Below are 17,025 nucleotides of genomic sequence, written 5' to 3' on the forward strand. Positions count from 1 at the left end.
ACTTTCGACGCCATAGTTTTTGTTGTTTCGCGTTTTCTAGGGTTTTCGCGTTTTACGTTGGTTTTGGGGAGGTTTCTCTGGGAAGTATATATGTTTCAGTCAGGCTTTGATGTGTTTTGTATATGAACATTTACCTTTTTGCCCTTATGGAAGCGCGCCACACTAATAAAAGTGATGTTATTTACGTAAACGTCACCGCGTCATGTTGGTCATAGATTGTTTTGATCTGACGGTCCATAATCGTTCTCACCGTTATCACACTTTCACTCGTTCTCTCTAAATCATGACCCTATATATATATATATATATATATATTAAAATAAAATAAATAAGGAAATGACAAGAATATGGAAAGTACTAAACTACCCTCATGTCCTCATGTGTAACACACATGACCTAACTTAACGCTAAAATTTAATTAAGTTAGACACAAAGAACATACAGTGTAAGATTTTGAAACGTAAAATACAGAACTCGTCAACTTTTGTGACAAAAGACGTTGTCTGAAAAACAGTGTTAACATAAAAGAAAAAACTAAATGGTGTTAACATAAATTACAAAACTCTCTATAATCATTCATTCAGTCACCCAAATTGATTTCTTGCATTGCACGTCCAAACACCGCATATTACGGAATCTTGAACCAAACAAACCCTCTTTTAATGGGTAGTTGTTCTAGAAACATTGTATGAATACACGAAAGAAATGTAGACCAAATTTCATTGGCCCCCAATCTTTTGGGGGTTTCCGACATATTTTTTTCTTCATGCTGCTTGAAATCACACGATTTGAAGCTGTAAACATCAAATTTATTGAGGAAAGGGTCCTCTTCTTCTTCTTCAACACCTAAAAAGTCTTCTTGACCACCACCACCACCGCCACCCCTCTTTCCACCAATCTACCACACAATTTCCTCCACCATTTTTTTATTATTTCCCACATTCTTCATTTCATATTAAAGATTGATTTTTGACAAAAACCCACATCAAATATTTGATTTTTCATTCGTTTTGATTGATAGGTTACATGTGTATCTGTTTTTTTTTCACCTGCTTGCATTCTTGATTTCATAATTAGCTGAAATTCTGAAGAAAGAATTGATTTTTAACACAAACCCATGTCAAAGATTTGATTTTAACACAAACCCATATCACATATTTGATTTTTAACACAAACACTTATCAAATACTTGATTTTTAACTCAAACCCATATCAAAGATTTGATTTTTCATTCATTTTGGTCCATAGATCATATGGGTATATGTTTTTTTCACCTGCCTCAGCTGCCTGCATTCTTGATTTCATAAATAGGTGAAACACTGAAGAAAGTTTTCATTTTTAACCAAAAAACTTGATCAAAGATTCAATTTTTAATCCATTCTGATCAAAAGACGAGATGGGTATCTGTTTTTCGACCACAAAGATTAGTGGGTTCAGCAGCACGACCCCCTCGGTTGACGGTGGCACCACCCCGTGTGAAAAGCAGCCTCCTGGCAAGCATGATGGAGGTGGGTGTAATGTCAATTTGATTGTGAAAAAAGATCAGAAGAGGGATCCGCGTCAAAAACAGAATAACTACTATAATCAACATAAAGCGAAGGTCCGGGCTGCGCCTAAACGACAGCAAAAGGTGATTCCTTGTGGGAAAAGAACGGATTTCGGGTATCTTAAGGACTTTTATGAACGGTATACCACTGGAAAGTTGTTGGGGCATGGTCAGTTTGGGTATACGTATGCTGCGGTTGATAAAGCAAATGGAGATCGTGTTGCTGTCAAGAAAATTGATAAGAATAAGGTAGTTTTCGTATGAATTTGGTGTTTTTATTCTCTTCCTATGTTGAATGTTTGGTTTTAGCTAGTTTGTGTTTGATGACATCGTTTTGATATGTGAAATTGTGCACACTATAACGAATTTCGGTGTATAGTGCAAGAACTTTGAGCCATATGAAACATTTGATGACCATGTTCTTGGTTCTTGATTTCATATATATTTTTGAGTTAAATGTCATTTTAGTCCCTGTGGTTTGGGCTATTTTGTCAGTTTAGTCCAAAGGTTTCATTTGTTGCCTGTGGGTTCAAAAATGTTTCACCGTTGCTATTTTAGCATACTGAGTTAACTTCATCTATTTTTTCTGTTAACGAGAAGGGAAAGTTGGTCATTTTATATGGCCGAATTGCCCTTCTAGTTAACAGATACATATAAAATGACCGAATTGCCCTTCTCGTTAACAGAAAAAATGGATGAAGTTAACCCAGTGGAATAAAATGGCAACGGTGAAACCTTTTTGGACCCACAGGCGAAAAATGAAACCTTTGGACTAAACTGGCAAAATGACTCAAATCACAGGGACTAAAATGGCATTTAACTCTATATTTTTTATAGTACCTTTTTCTAGTGTGATTTGCCGGATAATCACAATTATGTCACCAAATAATGAATCAAAACCGATATTACTAGAGGGGTCTTTGACCTATCAAAATGTCTATAAGTTGCCTCGTTTACTCGTTTTCTTGTAGTTTGGCACCCCATATTATCTTAGATATTATAAATGAAGTGAATGTAAAAGAATAGCTTTACTGCGACCCTCTGGCTGAAAATTTCTGGTTCCGCCACTGTGTCTAGACTTTGTGCTTGGTAGCGCGCATATGCTTTTGTTGTTTGTTTGTCTTCTTTCTAATATAGCTCCAATTTGTGGTAGATTACTATAATGTTCATACAACAAACTACAAAAAATAAGTAGTTCTAAGAACCTTTTTTGAATTTTTCTAACAGATGGTTCTTCCGATTGCTGTTGAAGATGTTAAACGAGAAGTCAAAATCTTACAAGCGTTAAACGGTCACGAGAATGTAGTTACATTCTACAATGCATTTGAAGATGATTCCTTTGTATATATTGTCATGGAGTAAGTTTTGCTAACAATTTGCTTTATTATTCCATTTTTAATCACCTTATATCTTTGTAAAATCATATAAATGCGGGAGTTGACTTTAAAACGCGTCTTTCAGGTTATGCGAGGGTGGTGAGTTGCTGGACCGGATTCTGTCAAAGTAAGAATTCTAATCTTTTGAACATGAAATACAAATACAATCCCTCTAATTGTATATGTTGACTTTTGCGGTCAAAACTTAAATTTTCCAGATTAAGAATAGATACAGGTTTTGTCAATAATTTAAAGCCAGATTTCGTTAACTGGTAGTGTTTCGTTTGGATTAAACACACGTCATTATATTGCCTCGAAAAAGGTTACATCACATCTATAGTTTCGAAACTAAACCACCCTGTTTGACTTCTTAGGTCAAACAATGTTTATATACAATATTGGACCCGTTATGATATATTTGTTTCTTGTTATACGATATAAAACGACCAACAAATTTAAAATATTTTTTTTTTCTTTTTACAGGAAAGAAAGCCGTTACACAGAGAAAGACGCAGCAATCGTTGTAAGGCAGATGTTGAAAGTTGCAGCCGAATGTCATTTACATGGTTTGGTACATCGCGACATGAAACCCGAGGTTTATAAATTTCAACACTCTTCTTTTTAAAAGTGAATCTTTTCGAGCTGAAATTACCATATTACCCTATCACTCTTATGAGCCATTTTACTATAACTGATTATTTGACTCTTCTGAATTATAGAACTTTCTTTTCAAATCCCCGAAAGAAGATTCGCCCTTGAAGGCTACGGATTTTGGTCTATCAGACTTTATACGACCCGGTGAGTAACAATACCAAAGTCCATATTAATAATTATCTCACTTAGACCACCCGTAGTGGGGCGGTATTTTTGAAAAAAATTGAAAAAAACGCCCCCCCCCCCCCCCCCCAAATTACACTAGGCGTTTTGGGGCATTATTTTTGAAAAAAAATTGCCCAAGCGTTATATATAAAACGCCTACAATTGTATTGTGTAATGGTTGACTGGGTTTGACCCACCAATGAGAAACTAATATTTTTTTTTTGTTTAATGATTGGAAGGGGCATTATTTGGGCATTATTCCCACTACGCCACTTTTGCAGTAACGTCCCATGCTGACTGGACTGCCACGTGTCGAATAATGCCCCATGGTGGGGGCGTTATTTGGCTAAACCACTACACATGGTCTTATAATATCTTGTGTTTTTTGATGGAAAATTGTGTAACTAATGCAGGAAGGAGGTTTACAGATATTGTTGGTAGTGCTTATTATGTTGCCCCTGAAGTATTAAAGCGTAGATCGGGCCCGGAATCCGATGTTTGGAGTATTGGAGTGATCACATACATTCTTTTGTGTGGGCGAAGACCCTTTTGGGATAGAACCGAAGATGGCATTTTTAGAGAAGTGTTAAGAAATAAGCCGGATTTTAGGCGCAAACCATGGCCCAGTATTAGCAATAGTGCTAAAGATTTTGTAAGGAAATTACTCGTGAAAAATCCGCGAGCAAGACTCACCGCCGCACAGGCCCTATGTATGTTTTTTGTATATTTTTTTTATTCATTTTTGAGATATAAATTGATGTATAAAACTTGTGCAGCACATCCATGGGTTAGAGAAAATGGAAATGCTTCTATGATTCCTCTTGATATTTCTGTTCTATCCAACATGCGCGAGTTTGTGAAATATAGTCGCCTAAAACAAATTGCTCTACGGGTAAGAGTTTGTTTTTGATCCCTCGCGTGTTGGATCGTAGCTAATAAAAGGTTATATTTTGATGTGACAATAGGCATTGGCTAGCACACTTGATGAAGAAGAGATATCTGATCTCAAAGATCAATTTCAGGCCATTGATGTAGACAAAAATGGTTCTATTAGCCTTGAGGAAATGAGACAGGTTTGTTTGCTTTACATTACATTACTTTTTGTTATTTTTTTTTAAGTAAAATGCTTAAATGGTCCCTGAGTTTAGGCGGCTTTTGCTACTTTAGTCCAAAAATAAAACTTTTTGTATCTGGGTCTCTGAGGTTTCATTTTTGTTAATTACCATTTTTATCCAATTGACAGACTGGGTTACAATTTTCTGTCAACTTCTCCACTTTTTTGTTATTTTCCTCATTTAATTAAAATATATTATGACATAAAAGGATGATTACGCCCTTCATTTAAAAGAGAAAAAACGAGAAAAAGGGGAGAAGTTAACTGAAAATTCTAACCCAGTTGGATGAAAATGGCAACAAATATGAAACCTCAAGGGCCCAACTACAAAAAGTTTCATTTTTGGACTGAAATGTCAGGGACCATTTTGTCATTTAATCTATTTTTTATTTTATGCAATTATCTGTGCGGTTTATGGTAGGCTCTTGCTAAGGATGTTCCGTGGAAGATGAAAGACTCGCGGGTGTTGGAGATTTTACAAGCTGTACGTTTTCTAACTTTTCTTATAGAGTTAATTACTGTTTTCGTCCTTGTGGTTTGTCAAAAATTACTATTTCAGTCCATTAGTTTAAAAATCACTATTTCAGTCCCTGTGGTTTCACTTTCGTAACCATTTTAGTCCCTGTGGTTTCACTTTCGTAACCATTTTAGTCCCTGTGGTTTCACTTTCGTAACCATTTTAGTCCCTGTGGTTTCACTTTCGTAACCATTTCAATCCATTTATTCTGTTAAGCACAGGGACTGAAATGGTTACGAGGTGAACTGAAATGGTTACGAAAGTGAAATCACAGGGACTGAAATCACAATTTTTAAACTAGTGGACTGAAATAGTGATTTTTAAGTTTTGACAAACCACAGGGACGAAAACAGTAATTAACTCTATAAATATGATCACATTTAAAACTAAACACCCTCACTCAAGTTGTTATTGTAAATGATTTGACACAGATTGACAGCAACACAGACGGGTTAGTGGATTTCACCGAGTTTGTAGCCGCTACTCTTCATGTTCACCAGTTAGAGGAACACAACAACGAAAAATGGCAGAAAATGACCAAAGCTGCCTTTGAGAAATTCGATGTTGATAAAGATGGATATATAACTCCAGATGAACTCAAACTAGTAAGCTCAAACATCCATCCCACATTTTTTATTTTCAAAATCATATGCATATATTCTCCTTTTTGTTGATTTTTTCATCAAGATCAAACTAGTTGTTAAAACATTCATATATTCTTTTAACTAGGTTAAAACCTGCGTGTTACACGGGTTGAATAAATATAAATGTTATATATTAAGTGATAAAAAAAAGTTATATCTTAAATAAAGCCCGTGTGTTGCATAGGTTGAATAAAACTGTGTATTACAAAGGTTGAATAAAACGGTGTATTACACAAGTTGAATAAAATGTAATTTAATCGGTTAACACATAGAATTATCAAAACATGTCTTTAAAAATTGAATTTTGATGTAGTATTTATTAATTATAACGTTGTACTTTGTTATTTGTTCTATCTTATCACTAACTAATTATGTGATATAATGATTATTTCTTATTAAAAAGAATAAATATTCATAATTAAGTAGGAGAGAGGCGGAAAAAAAAAAACAATAGATAGCTCCAATAAATAACACGTGTCACTCATAGGTTAGGTTTCTTTTATTATATAGTATAGATATCGTGTTAAATTAGAAGCTGCAAATCTCTTTCTTTGACCCTTTTTTTTCTCTATTTTGTTGATTTTGCAGCATACTGGTCTAAGAGGGTCAATATATCCGCTTTTAGAGGAAGCCGACGTGGACAAAGATGGAAAGATCAGTCTCCCGGAGTTCCGCAAGCTATTAAGAACGTCAAGCATGAGTTGAAAGAATCGTCACGAGCCCTACTGCCACTTTGTTCCGCCTTTCGGCTAATTCATACCATAAAGGAGAAAAACGCGGTGTTTTCTTTTACATAAAGTTGCAATGTTTTTTACTATGCTCTCTTTTTTGAGCTAAATTTTCATGGGCTAGTAGTGAATGAGAAAAAAATGAGGTACTTCATGTGAAGATAAGATTTAGTGTGAATTTTTTTTTTGGCCAAAATATTGGGGGTGGTGTGAATTTTTTTCCTAGTGCGTAAAAGGTGTTCTTTTTGTAGTTTGATGAGAGTAACAACATGTAAATATATGTCTATATAATGCGAAAATTCAATACTTAACTATTGTAGGCGTGCTTTCATTAATATTTCAATATTATGTTAAAAGCATCAATATTTATGTTAAAAGCCGTGAGCAATTCATAGTCATATGTACAATGTACATAATGGTTAAGTTGGAAAATAAATGGTTTATTTTTCTATCTTACTCTTTCTTTGATTGGTCCACATGGGCAATACAATTTACTCTCATCAGTACATGGTTTTTATTTTTTATTATTCTTTTTTAAGCCAACGATCTCTAGATCAAGTGGTAGAAAACTTGCATTTCTCTTGGGATATGTAAGTTCAACTCCTATTTGGTGCAGATTGAGCCACTTATGAGCGATGATAGAAAGACCTAGGGAAACCTGGGTTTGATTCTTGAGCCAAACGAGTTTTACCGGTAATTTCACCGTCGTACTTACGGACGGGTGGGTTGCCGGAGTTTCCCCAGAATTGATAGCGGACCTGATTTTCCAATTGCATTAAAACGGTTTAGGGGCAGGAAATAAGGAGAGGTAATACGAGGGCTAGCAAGGACCTCCTTCGCCAAGGTAACCCTACCGGCAAGGGATAGGTGTCTCACTTTCCACCCCGAAAGTCTTCTCTTGAATTTTTCCACAACAGGCCTTCAAAAAGTGGTTCTTTTCATATTCGCCGATTGGTATTCCCAAATAAGTAAAAGGGAGTGCGCCGGTACCACAATTAAAAACCAAATTCATTTCCAAAATCGGTCAATAAATTGATTAATGAAATCTTTCGGCTGCTAAATTTAAGATGGCAACTTTGTTCGCTATATTTGAGCGCAACTTATTTTGGTTTCAACAGTTGGCTGCGAAGAGGGTTTAAGAGACAACTGAAATCAGTCACAAATGGTGAAATGGTCATAGACAGACTTTTTTTTTATAGTTATAGCCATCATAAGTCATTGACCTTTTAAATAGTACATAACTCTCATTAATATGTAGTTGTGTACTTTGATTACTCTAATAATATGGTATGTTTCAGAATTTTGTTTTACTTAACATATGTTTTCCAACTCCTAGGGGGCTTGAATATCTCTCTGAATGGTGTTGGACATTTTCAGATTGAGATATTTTGATGCTACTCAACCAACATTGTCCTTTTTACCTACAACACAAATGGATTTCCAAAAAAAAAAACTTAAGGTCATCAAAGATAACAATGGAGACACCAGTATTGAGTGTACCTTGCTGTACCTTGTTAGCGACCATGTGAGCTTTCTCTTTAGCGCTATACTCGGGATTGCCTTGCAGTTTCGGCATTGTTAATCCAACAATCAAAACATCCTAACTGTGATTGATATTCCCATACTCCACGATTATTAGGATGTAATTATAAATTATTGAATCTGATAATCGTCGTTTGAAAACATATAGAAGTCTTTGATGTAGTCTAAATTATACATGTTTTTATAAATATTTCCTTACACTTTTGAGTAGCTTTTAGGTTACTTTTATTGGTTATTTTAAAGGTTTTAAGAGACAATTAGCTAAATTGGAGTACCTTTACTAAACTTTTGACCAACGAATGAATTTGTTTATTTATTATTATTGTCAATTTTTTTATAGTTGATAAATATTTATATATACTTAACAAGGGCTGAATTTAATTAACTAATATTGGGTTTCCATGGATTAGGATCAAATACAAAGGATCCTAATTGTAAGAAGTGTAAGAAGGATTTATAGAGTGATAAGTGTCCAATAACCTAAAAAAACCCACTACACAAAAAAACCCCACTAAAAAAAAACCTTAAACATCCACCACCACCAAAAACCTAAACCCCCACCCCCTCCCCCCATCACCCACCCAAAAAAAAAAAAAAAAAAAAAATTTGCCGAGGGGGTGGGGGTGGGTGTTTAGTTTTTTTTTAGATTTTTAGATTTTTTTTAGGTTTTTTTTTTTTTTTTTTTGGGGGGGGGGGGGGTAGGTTTTTAGGGGGTGGGGTGGGGGGGGGGGGTTAGGTTTTTTGGGGGTTTTTTTGGGTGAGGTATAGTTTTTTTTTTGCCGGGGTGGGGGGGGTTTAGGTTTTTGGGTGGTGGTGGGGTGGGGGTGGGTGTTTAGGTGTTTGGTGGTAATGTAGTGGGTTTAGTTTTAGGTTATTGGACATTTGTCACTCTATAAATCCTTCTTACAATTAGAAGCATTTGTAGAATAACTTGACCCGGGTTTCCATAAGATTGATAGGAATTGTGTGGCTACTCTCAATGCAAGAATAAAGTGGACATCATTATAATCAAGGGAAATTAAAGCTCGTGGAATACATGATAAACCAACCAATTACCCAATTATCTTAGAACGAGGGGTATGATGGGGCGGAGGTTTGGGGCATGAGTTGACACATGGAGTTCGAGCCACCCCGCTGCCGAGTGACGTATCCGTGGAGTATGGCAGGGTATGGCTAGCCCGGCGTGGCATGGCCATGTGTATAAAAATAAAATCTAAAATTAAAAAAATACACACAACATTTAAAAAAAAAAGCCTATAATTTTATTAAAATTTCCTAAACATTATTACAAATTTCTACAAAAAAAAAAATTACAAAATAAAAAAAAGCCTAAAAAGGATTACAAAAAAAAAAAAACCTAGAACGTTAGATAGATTTCGAAAAGGGCAAGCTTGTCGAACGGCTTGCGCTCCTTGCCCCGGAACTCGATGGGTTCGCCACCGCCACCCGGTCTTCGTGGCTTATCTCACCGGTCGGGACGCTGTCGTAGTAGGCTTTGAAATGATCGAGCTTCGATCGTAGCTCGCGCCATTTGTGTTGGCACGCGTTTAAATTGTGCCGGTCGTTTCCTACGTTATGCCGATAGCTAGCAAAAGCTTCCGGCCAATAACGTGTCTCACCGGGTTGGCGGCCATTCATTGCGTCAACGACGCTCGTGACAAGAGCTAGCTCTTCCTCGTGTGTCCAAGAGGCCATCGATCAAGTGTGTGTGGGTAGCGGGTTCGATCAAGAGTGTTTGGGTTGGGGTAGCCGGTGGGGTTGGGGATATATATAGTGATGTTGACTGTTGGGTGGGTGAACCGCTTGGCTTGGCCAAACGGTTAGAATTTGAAATTTAAATGCCCCCCGCTATGACCTAGCCAACAAGCGAATAGGAGCCGGCCACATAGGATCGCTAGCCCGCCCCACACCCGACTTTAAACTCCCGCCCCTTGGGCCACGCCCAAACCCAAGCCCACCCGGGCTGGTGGCTTGGGCGTTTTCAGCCAACCCACGCCCCATACCCCATAGTCTTATGGTGAAGGCAATTTCTTTCATTACATATAAAAAAAACTAAACGGTTTTTTTTTTTTGTTTGTGCCAAGAGTTATGCGCCTTATGTCCAAGTTTTGATGCAAAACTAATGTATATATGTGTGCACATATAATGTATATATGTGTGGGCCCTCGGGGGGCAAAAGTGAGATTTTACTAATTTTAACGTTATTTTACAAATTTCGTGAAAATAACGTTAAAAGCAGGGGACGGTTAATCATGCATCATGTAGTGGCGTTGATAGTCGAAAGACAAGGGGGTACAGGCAATAATCGACCTTTTTGCCGAGAGTTATGCATCTTATGTCCAAGACTTGATGCGTAGCTACTATGAAGTCGGGGGTCTCACTGGAAGCAGCCTCTCTAGTCCTATGGGGTAGAGGTAAGGCTATCTACATCCAGTGGCGGAGCTTGACCAAAAGTTTCGGGTGGGGTGGGGTGGGGGGGGGCGGAAAGTCATGCGACCCAATTTATATATTGTATAAATATTTAGGCAAAATAATTGGGTGGGGGAGGGGGCGATCCTTTAAAATTTTAAAATTTTCGGATGAAAAATCAAAAATTTACACTTCTAACCGAAACTTTCGGGGGGCCGGGATTGTGATAATGCAATCGATAACACCGTGCGTATAGTAGATGGTTTTACGACTAGACTAAACGTTTCCCCGCAATCAATACCCACCTGCTGTAACCGACCGTCGCACACAAGGTGTGCCTTGTATCGTTCTAACGTACCATCGGACTTGAACTTGTGTTTAAATAACCACATGCTGCGAATAATATTCATGCTTGGTGTACGTGGCACGAGATCCCAAGTATCATTTTTAATAAGAGCATCGAATTCGTTGGTCATGGCTTGATGCCATACCGGTGTGGACAAGGCCTCGGTTGGGTTCTTAGGGAGGGGTACGACGGGTGAAGCAGCGGTGGTGTGCAAATTAAGTTGTCGTTTGGGTTTGGTAATCCCGTCCATGGCGCGGGTTCGCATGGTACGCGTAGGTTGGGTGTTAGGAGGCTGGTTCGGTATAGAAGTAGGTATAGGTGTAGTTTGGGCCGAGGGGTTAGGCAATTGTGAGGTTGGGCTAGACTGGTTAGTGGTTGGGGATGTGTGGGCCGTGGGAGGGGTGGGAGGTGTTTGGGCCAGGGGTGGGAGGTGTGTGGGCCGCGGTTGGGGTGGGGGTGATTGGGCTGAGAGAGGTGTAGTTGGAGTTTGGGCCGATGTGGAGGATGGATCAGTAGTGGGAAACTGGATTGAGGGCCACAAGAGTGGTGATAGGCCAGTTTAGAGGAAGTCATAGGAAGGTGTGGGGGAGATATGGTTAGCAAATGGGAATGTAGTTTCATCGAACACGACATGGCGGGAGATAACAATTTGTTTTGTTTGTAAATTGAAGCACTTGTAGCCTCGGTGGGTGGATGGGTATCCAAGGAAGACACACGGATAGGAACGATGTTCAAGCTTGTGGATGGTGGTGGATGGGACTAGGGGATAGCAAAGGCAACCAAAGACGCGGAGATGGTCGTATGTTGGGATACGGTGGTATAAGTTTTCAGTGGGGGTGGTGTTATGTTTGTGTTTGGTGGGGAGTGTGTTAAGGAGATAGGTGGCGGTGTCGAGAGCGTGATCCCAAAAATACGATGGTAGGGATGCATGGGCCAAGAGGGTGCGGAGCATGTTGTTAATGGTGCGGATTTGACGCTTCGCTTTGCCATTTTGGGATGACGTGTGTGGACACGAGAGTCGATATTGCATGCCATGTTCATTAAAAAATTGTGTGAAAGATGAGTTGACATATTCACGACCGTTATCACATTGGAGAGTTTTTATTTTCTTCTCAAATTGGGTTTCAATATATTTGTAAAAATTTCAAAATATAGAGTAGACTTGGATTTCTTAGATATGGGATATGTCCATAGGAAGTTCGTGTGGTCATCAAGAAAAATAATATAATATCGATGACCACCCGAGCTTAGTATGGGCGAAGTCCAAAGGTCGTTATGTATAATGTCAAACGGTTGAAATATATGGGTACGAGAAGTCACAAACGGTAATCGAACACTTTTTCCAAAAACACAAGATTGACAAATGTTGTTATTCAAAGAACTGAAATTAATAGAACATGAACGTTTTAAAGATTGCATAGTAGGTTGTCCCGAGTGACCGAGACGACGGTGCCATAATTGAGAGGAAACAGCTGCAAAGGTGGAGGGATTGGTTGTGCTTCTCGGACCGAGCAATAACGGGTATAGATCACTGCTGCTGTTGCATCGTAGGATAGGGATCCGGGTCTTGTAGTCCTTTACAAGAAAACCAAACGGGTCAAATTCAACTGAAACGGAATTATCAGTAGTAAAACGTCTGACGGAAATTAGATTTTTGAGGAGTTTTGGTGCATATAGGACGTTTTTAGGACAAAGGGTGGGAAGGGCGGTGGTAGGATTTGAGTGCCATGCCCAACAACTGGAATGGTCGAGCCATTACCAACAATTATATCTTGTGGGTTGCTATTATTAAAAAGGGATTGAAAATTACCTTGGGTGTTAGTCATGTTGGTCGTGGCGCCAGTGTCATCACCGGGATCGGATCCTGTTGGTTCAGGGACATGGTATACATCGCCTGTTCAATGTCCGTAGGTGTATAGGCAGCATGATTGGCTTGATTGGGCCGAGGGCCAAGGAGTCCATGAGCAGACGCTGAGTTGCCGGAAGATGGATTGATGGTTGGGTACGGGCACGGGGGCGCGACCCACTGTTGCTGCTGATGAGTGGCCCACGGTTGCTGGGCTTGGATGGCCCACTGTTGCGAGACCCATAGAGGAGGAGCAGCCCATTGTTGTGTGGCCCAAGGAGGAGGAGCAGACCACTGTTGCCATGTACTGTTGTTGTGGTTGCCACGACCGCGACCCTAGGAGTTCCTGCCACGACCTCTGCCACGCGAACCTTGTAACACCCCGAAGTTTAAAAGCTTTATATTAGCATTATATAAAGTACAAAATAAACGAGAATGAGCTAACTAGGAAATAAATAACCCAGTTAGTCGATTGTCTTGTTTTAAAGCATGAATGAACTTAAATTGCCAAAGATATAAACTAAATAAAAGTGGAGGGGCCTATGTTGTTAAAATTGAAACTTAAATTCATAAAAAAATTAAAAACAAACCAAACACACTCAAATGGTGTGTCTGGTCGATCAAGAAGCAGGGAGGGCGACAAGGGTTCTTCACCAAACCCTAATTCTCACAGAAAACTACAAATTGAGGGTCTAAATCAAGCTAAAATCAAAATCTAAACATAGATTCGTGATCACCTCGTCAAGGGGATCATAAGGAATGTCAACATAGGTTGTTTTGATTCAACCCAAATTCCTTGCGTATGATAGAAATCAAATGTTGAGCTTGATTATGTGTTGTAAACATGAAATTGGAAGTGATATGAGGTTTAGGGACAAACCCTAGATGATTTCTTGTCAAAATCTTGCATGATAATTGTAAGGTTCATAATCCCTATAGTGGGTGATTAATAAGTTAGTAGAACTTGATAAACACTAGGATTAAGACTCTTGTTTTAGTGTAAACTGAGTTTATAAGATAATCTCTGAAATATTGATGTTGAAATATGTGTATATTTGCCTAATTAAAGTTGATTTAGGTAAGTTAACAAGTCGTGAACTTGGTAATGATTATGTGAAAATTTGACCCGCTAGGTGTTTGTTGTAATGCCTAAGTGGGGGATTAATATGTTGAAAATCGGATAAAAACGCATAATTAACTATTGTGGCAATATATGTGTTAATAATTGCAAAAAGGGTTCTAAATGTAAGTTGACTTGAACTCTTTAGGCAAAGAACCCGGATCGTCAAGCGGACAAGCCGGAGGAGGAGATACGCGCTTGAAGGGTGTGCTCTAAAGGTACGTGACTTTAGTCTTGTTAAAATTATGCATATATGTTTGGGTTTGATGTATAAATGGAGTCGTAGTGTAATAGATGCGTTTGATGTGTCTTTAAAGCGGCAAAGTTCACTCGACCATCAAACAGGTCAAAATAAAGATTTGGAATTGGGTTTGGCTTGTTAATAAAGTGATGGTTTTCACTATATAGTCAAACGTGTCAAAATAAAGATTTGGAATTGGGTTTGGCTTGTTAATAAAGTGATGGTTTTCACTATATAGTCAAACGGGTCAAAATAAAGATTTGGAATTGGGTTTGGCTTGTTAATAAAGTGATGGTTTCCACTATATAGTCAAACGGGTCGAATTGATGCCATAAAAAGAATTATGATAGTAGCGACTTGAAAGTCTCGTATGTTGTTAAGTGTTGGATTGCACTACGCTTATGAATTTAGCTATAATACCATAAGTTTGTGAATCCGGGATATTGGATCAAACAATAAGAAGTAAGTTGCAAATGTCGCTTGAAAAGGAATGTTTGAATTCCGAGGAAACAAGCTTTTAATTCTAAGGAACACAAAGCCATGAACGGCGCAAATACACTAAGATGTATAAGCCCGGGAACTTGGGTAATTGCATCTAAAAGGTTTTAGAATGAGAAATTGGAATTATGCACATATAGTTAACGGGTCAAATAATTAAAACGAGGATTTTGTAAACCGTTTATCTGTAATTCGGTTTCTATAATATGAAATTTACATGGTTGGCTTCGTAATTTTATTACAGACTCATAGGAAAAAGAATCGCTTAAAACGGATAACCGAGTAAAAAGTTATGAGGATTTTAAGTTGGAATTTTATGAATTTTCGGAGCTGCAATAATGCAGGTCCAGTTTCTGGACCTGCTGGAAAACGTACTACCCCGCTCCACGCGGGGGAAGCCTAAGAATCTGGCGCGACACGCGGGGCCTCCCGCGCTAGCAAAGCTGAAATTTTATTTTTATTTCGATGGTTTGATACTAGGACTTGTTTATATGCATTATAATCATGTCAATACTAACTTTCTAAGTGGTTTTGACTCTAGGTATAAGTGTGGAAATTCCGGATGGTGATCAAGTATGCTTTCAAGAACCGAACACTAATTTTTGAAGCTTCCGCGTTAAACTTAACTTTGTCTAGACAATGATTATGTTGTAAATGAATTGTTAACCATGTTTTGAATGTTTAAACTAGCTAATAGTTGACTAGTGGGTGTTACTTTAAAACTTGTTTTGTACGTATCATGAATATGAATTGGTCTACAAATATGAAATTTTTTTTGTAAACTCAGATTTAGTATGAAATTCATGTAATTTCTTATTTAATCTCGTCCTTTTAACAAGGGTCTTACAAGTTGGTAATCAGAGCTTAAGGTTGTTAACAAAGTGTGTTCGGTTCAAGCTTGATCAAGCATCCGGTAAGAGTTAATTGTTCTAAGTAGAGTTACTAAGTATAAAAAGGAAATGATGAATAGACATGCATGGGAAGAGCGTGTTAACACACTCAAACCCGGAAAGTGCATTAAATAAGAGCGGTGAAAACGAGTTATGAACTTGGATAAACCGAAGCAAATAAACCATATGCTATAGATGAAATGTTTACATGAAATGTTTAACGTTTGATGTAAACATTTCAGTTAAAGATGACGGATAAAGGTAACGATGATGCGGTGCCGAGAGTCACCGAACAGATGAGAGAAGTGATTGCTGAGGAGGTAGGAAAGGCAATCGAAAACAGTTTGTCGGGATTCATCGACAAAATTCAAAACACGGTATTATCAGTGGTGGATGAAAGAATCAAGAAATTGGAGGATAATACCAATTTAGCAAAGGAAAAGCCGGGATTGTTCATACAAAGAGTTTATGGCGTGTAAACCGCCAATTTACAATGGGGAGGTTGACCCGATAATATGCCAACGGTGGCTAAGTGATATGCAGGGAGTATTCGAAAGGACCCATTGTGACACAGATGACTATGTAGCCTATGGCACGGGTCAGTTAAGGGGTCAGGCGAAAGATTGATGGGATAACAAGAAGAAGGAAATTGGAAGTGAAGCGGCTAAGGCTATGACATGGGATGAGTTTAAGACGCCATTTCTTAAACATCATAGTCCCAAGGCAGTCATTAATAAAATCAAGGAAGAATTCATGCAGCTTCGACACAAGGGTGAATCCATCGATAAGATCACGGGAACATTCTTGGATAAAATGAAGTTTTGTGATGAACTGATAACGAATGAAGAGCAGAAAATATATTATTATTATTATTATTATAATATGTTGAGCGCCGAGTATAGGAAGTTTATGACTCCTTCAAAGTATGAGACTCTCACCGAGATTATAAACGTTGCTCGGGAACGGGAGATAGAGTTGAAGAAACAGATTGAAAAAGGCGAAAGAAGGGCGCATGTAGTCAATCCAAGCCCAACGAAAAAGGCGCGCATGACCGAATCCTCAAAGAAACAAGAAGGAAAAGGCGGGTCATCAAACTGCAAGATATGCGGGAAAGGGCACAAGGGTGAGTGTCGGTTTAAGGACAAACCGTGTCCTATCTGTGGGAAAACAAGGCACACTGCTGCGTCGTGCCCGGGGAAAGTGTCGGTATGTTATAAATGTTATCAGCCGGGTCACAAGAAATCTGAGTGCCCGGAGTTGACTGGAAAGAAAGGAAGCAATGATACACCTACAGAGACACCAAGAGCAAAAGCTAGATCTTTCCAATTAACAGCAGCGGAGGCAAAAAGGGAACCTGATGTTATTTCAGGTATATTTGCTATAAACTAA

At 38.4% G+C, this 17,025-nt stretch overlaps 2 protein-coding genes across 2 annotated transcripts; both read left to right on the top strand.

The window, feature by feature from the left end:
- The first annotated feature begins 665 nt into the window (after positions 1-665).
- Positions 666-7,061, top strand: LOC110915472 (calcium-dependent protein kinase 28). Its single transcript, XM_022160178.2, has 11 exons — positions 666-1,795; positions 2,774-2,904; positions 3,008-3,049; positions 3,406-3,517; positions 3,642-3,720; positions 4,155-4,451; positions 4,518-4,633; positions 4,707-4,814; positions 5,277-5,339; positions 5,804-5,977; positions 6,605-7,061. The coding sequence occupies exons 1-11, from the start codon at positions 1,397-1,399 to the stop codon at positions 6,719-6,721; spliced, it is 1,638 nt and encodes a 545-aa protein (XP_022015870.1). The 5' UTR covers positions 666-1,396; the 3' UTR covers positions 6,722-7,061.
- A 9,247-nt stretch (positions 7,062-16,308) lies between these two features.
- LOC110920394 lies at positions 16,309-17,025 on the top strand. Its single transcript, XM_022164607.1, has one exon. The coding sequence runs from the start codon at positions 16,309-16,311 to the stop codon at positions 17,023-17,025; it is 717 nt and encodes a 238-aa protein (XP_022020299.1).

Source organism: Helianthus annuus, chromosome 16, assembly GCF_002127325.2.
Source record: "Helianthus annuus cultivar XRQ/B chromosome 16, HanXRQr2.0-SUNRISE, whole genome shotgun sequence".
In the NCBI taxonomy this organism is placed as follows: domain Eukaryota; kingdom Viridiplantae; phylum Streptophyta; class Magnoliopsida; order Asterales; family Asteraceae; genus Helianthus; species Helianthus annuus.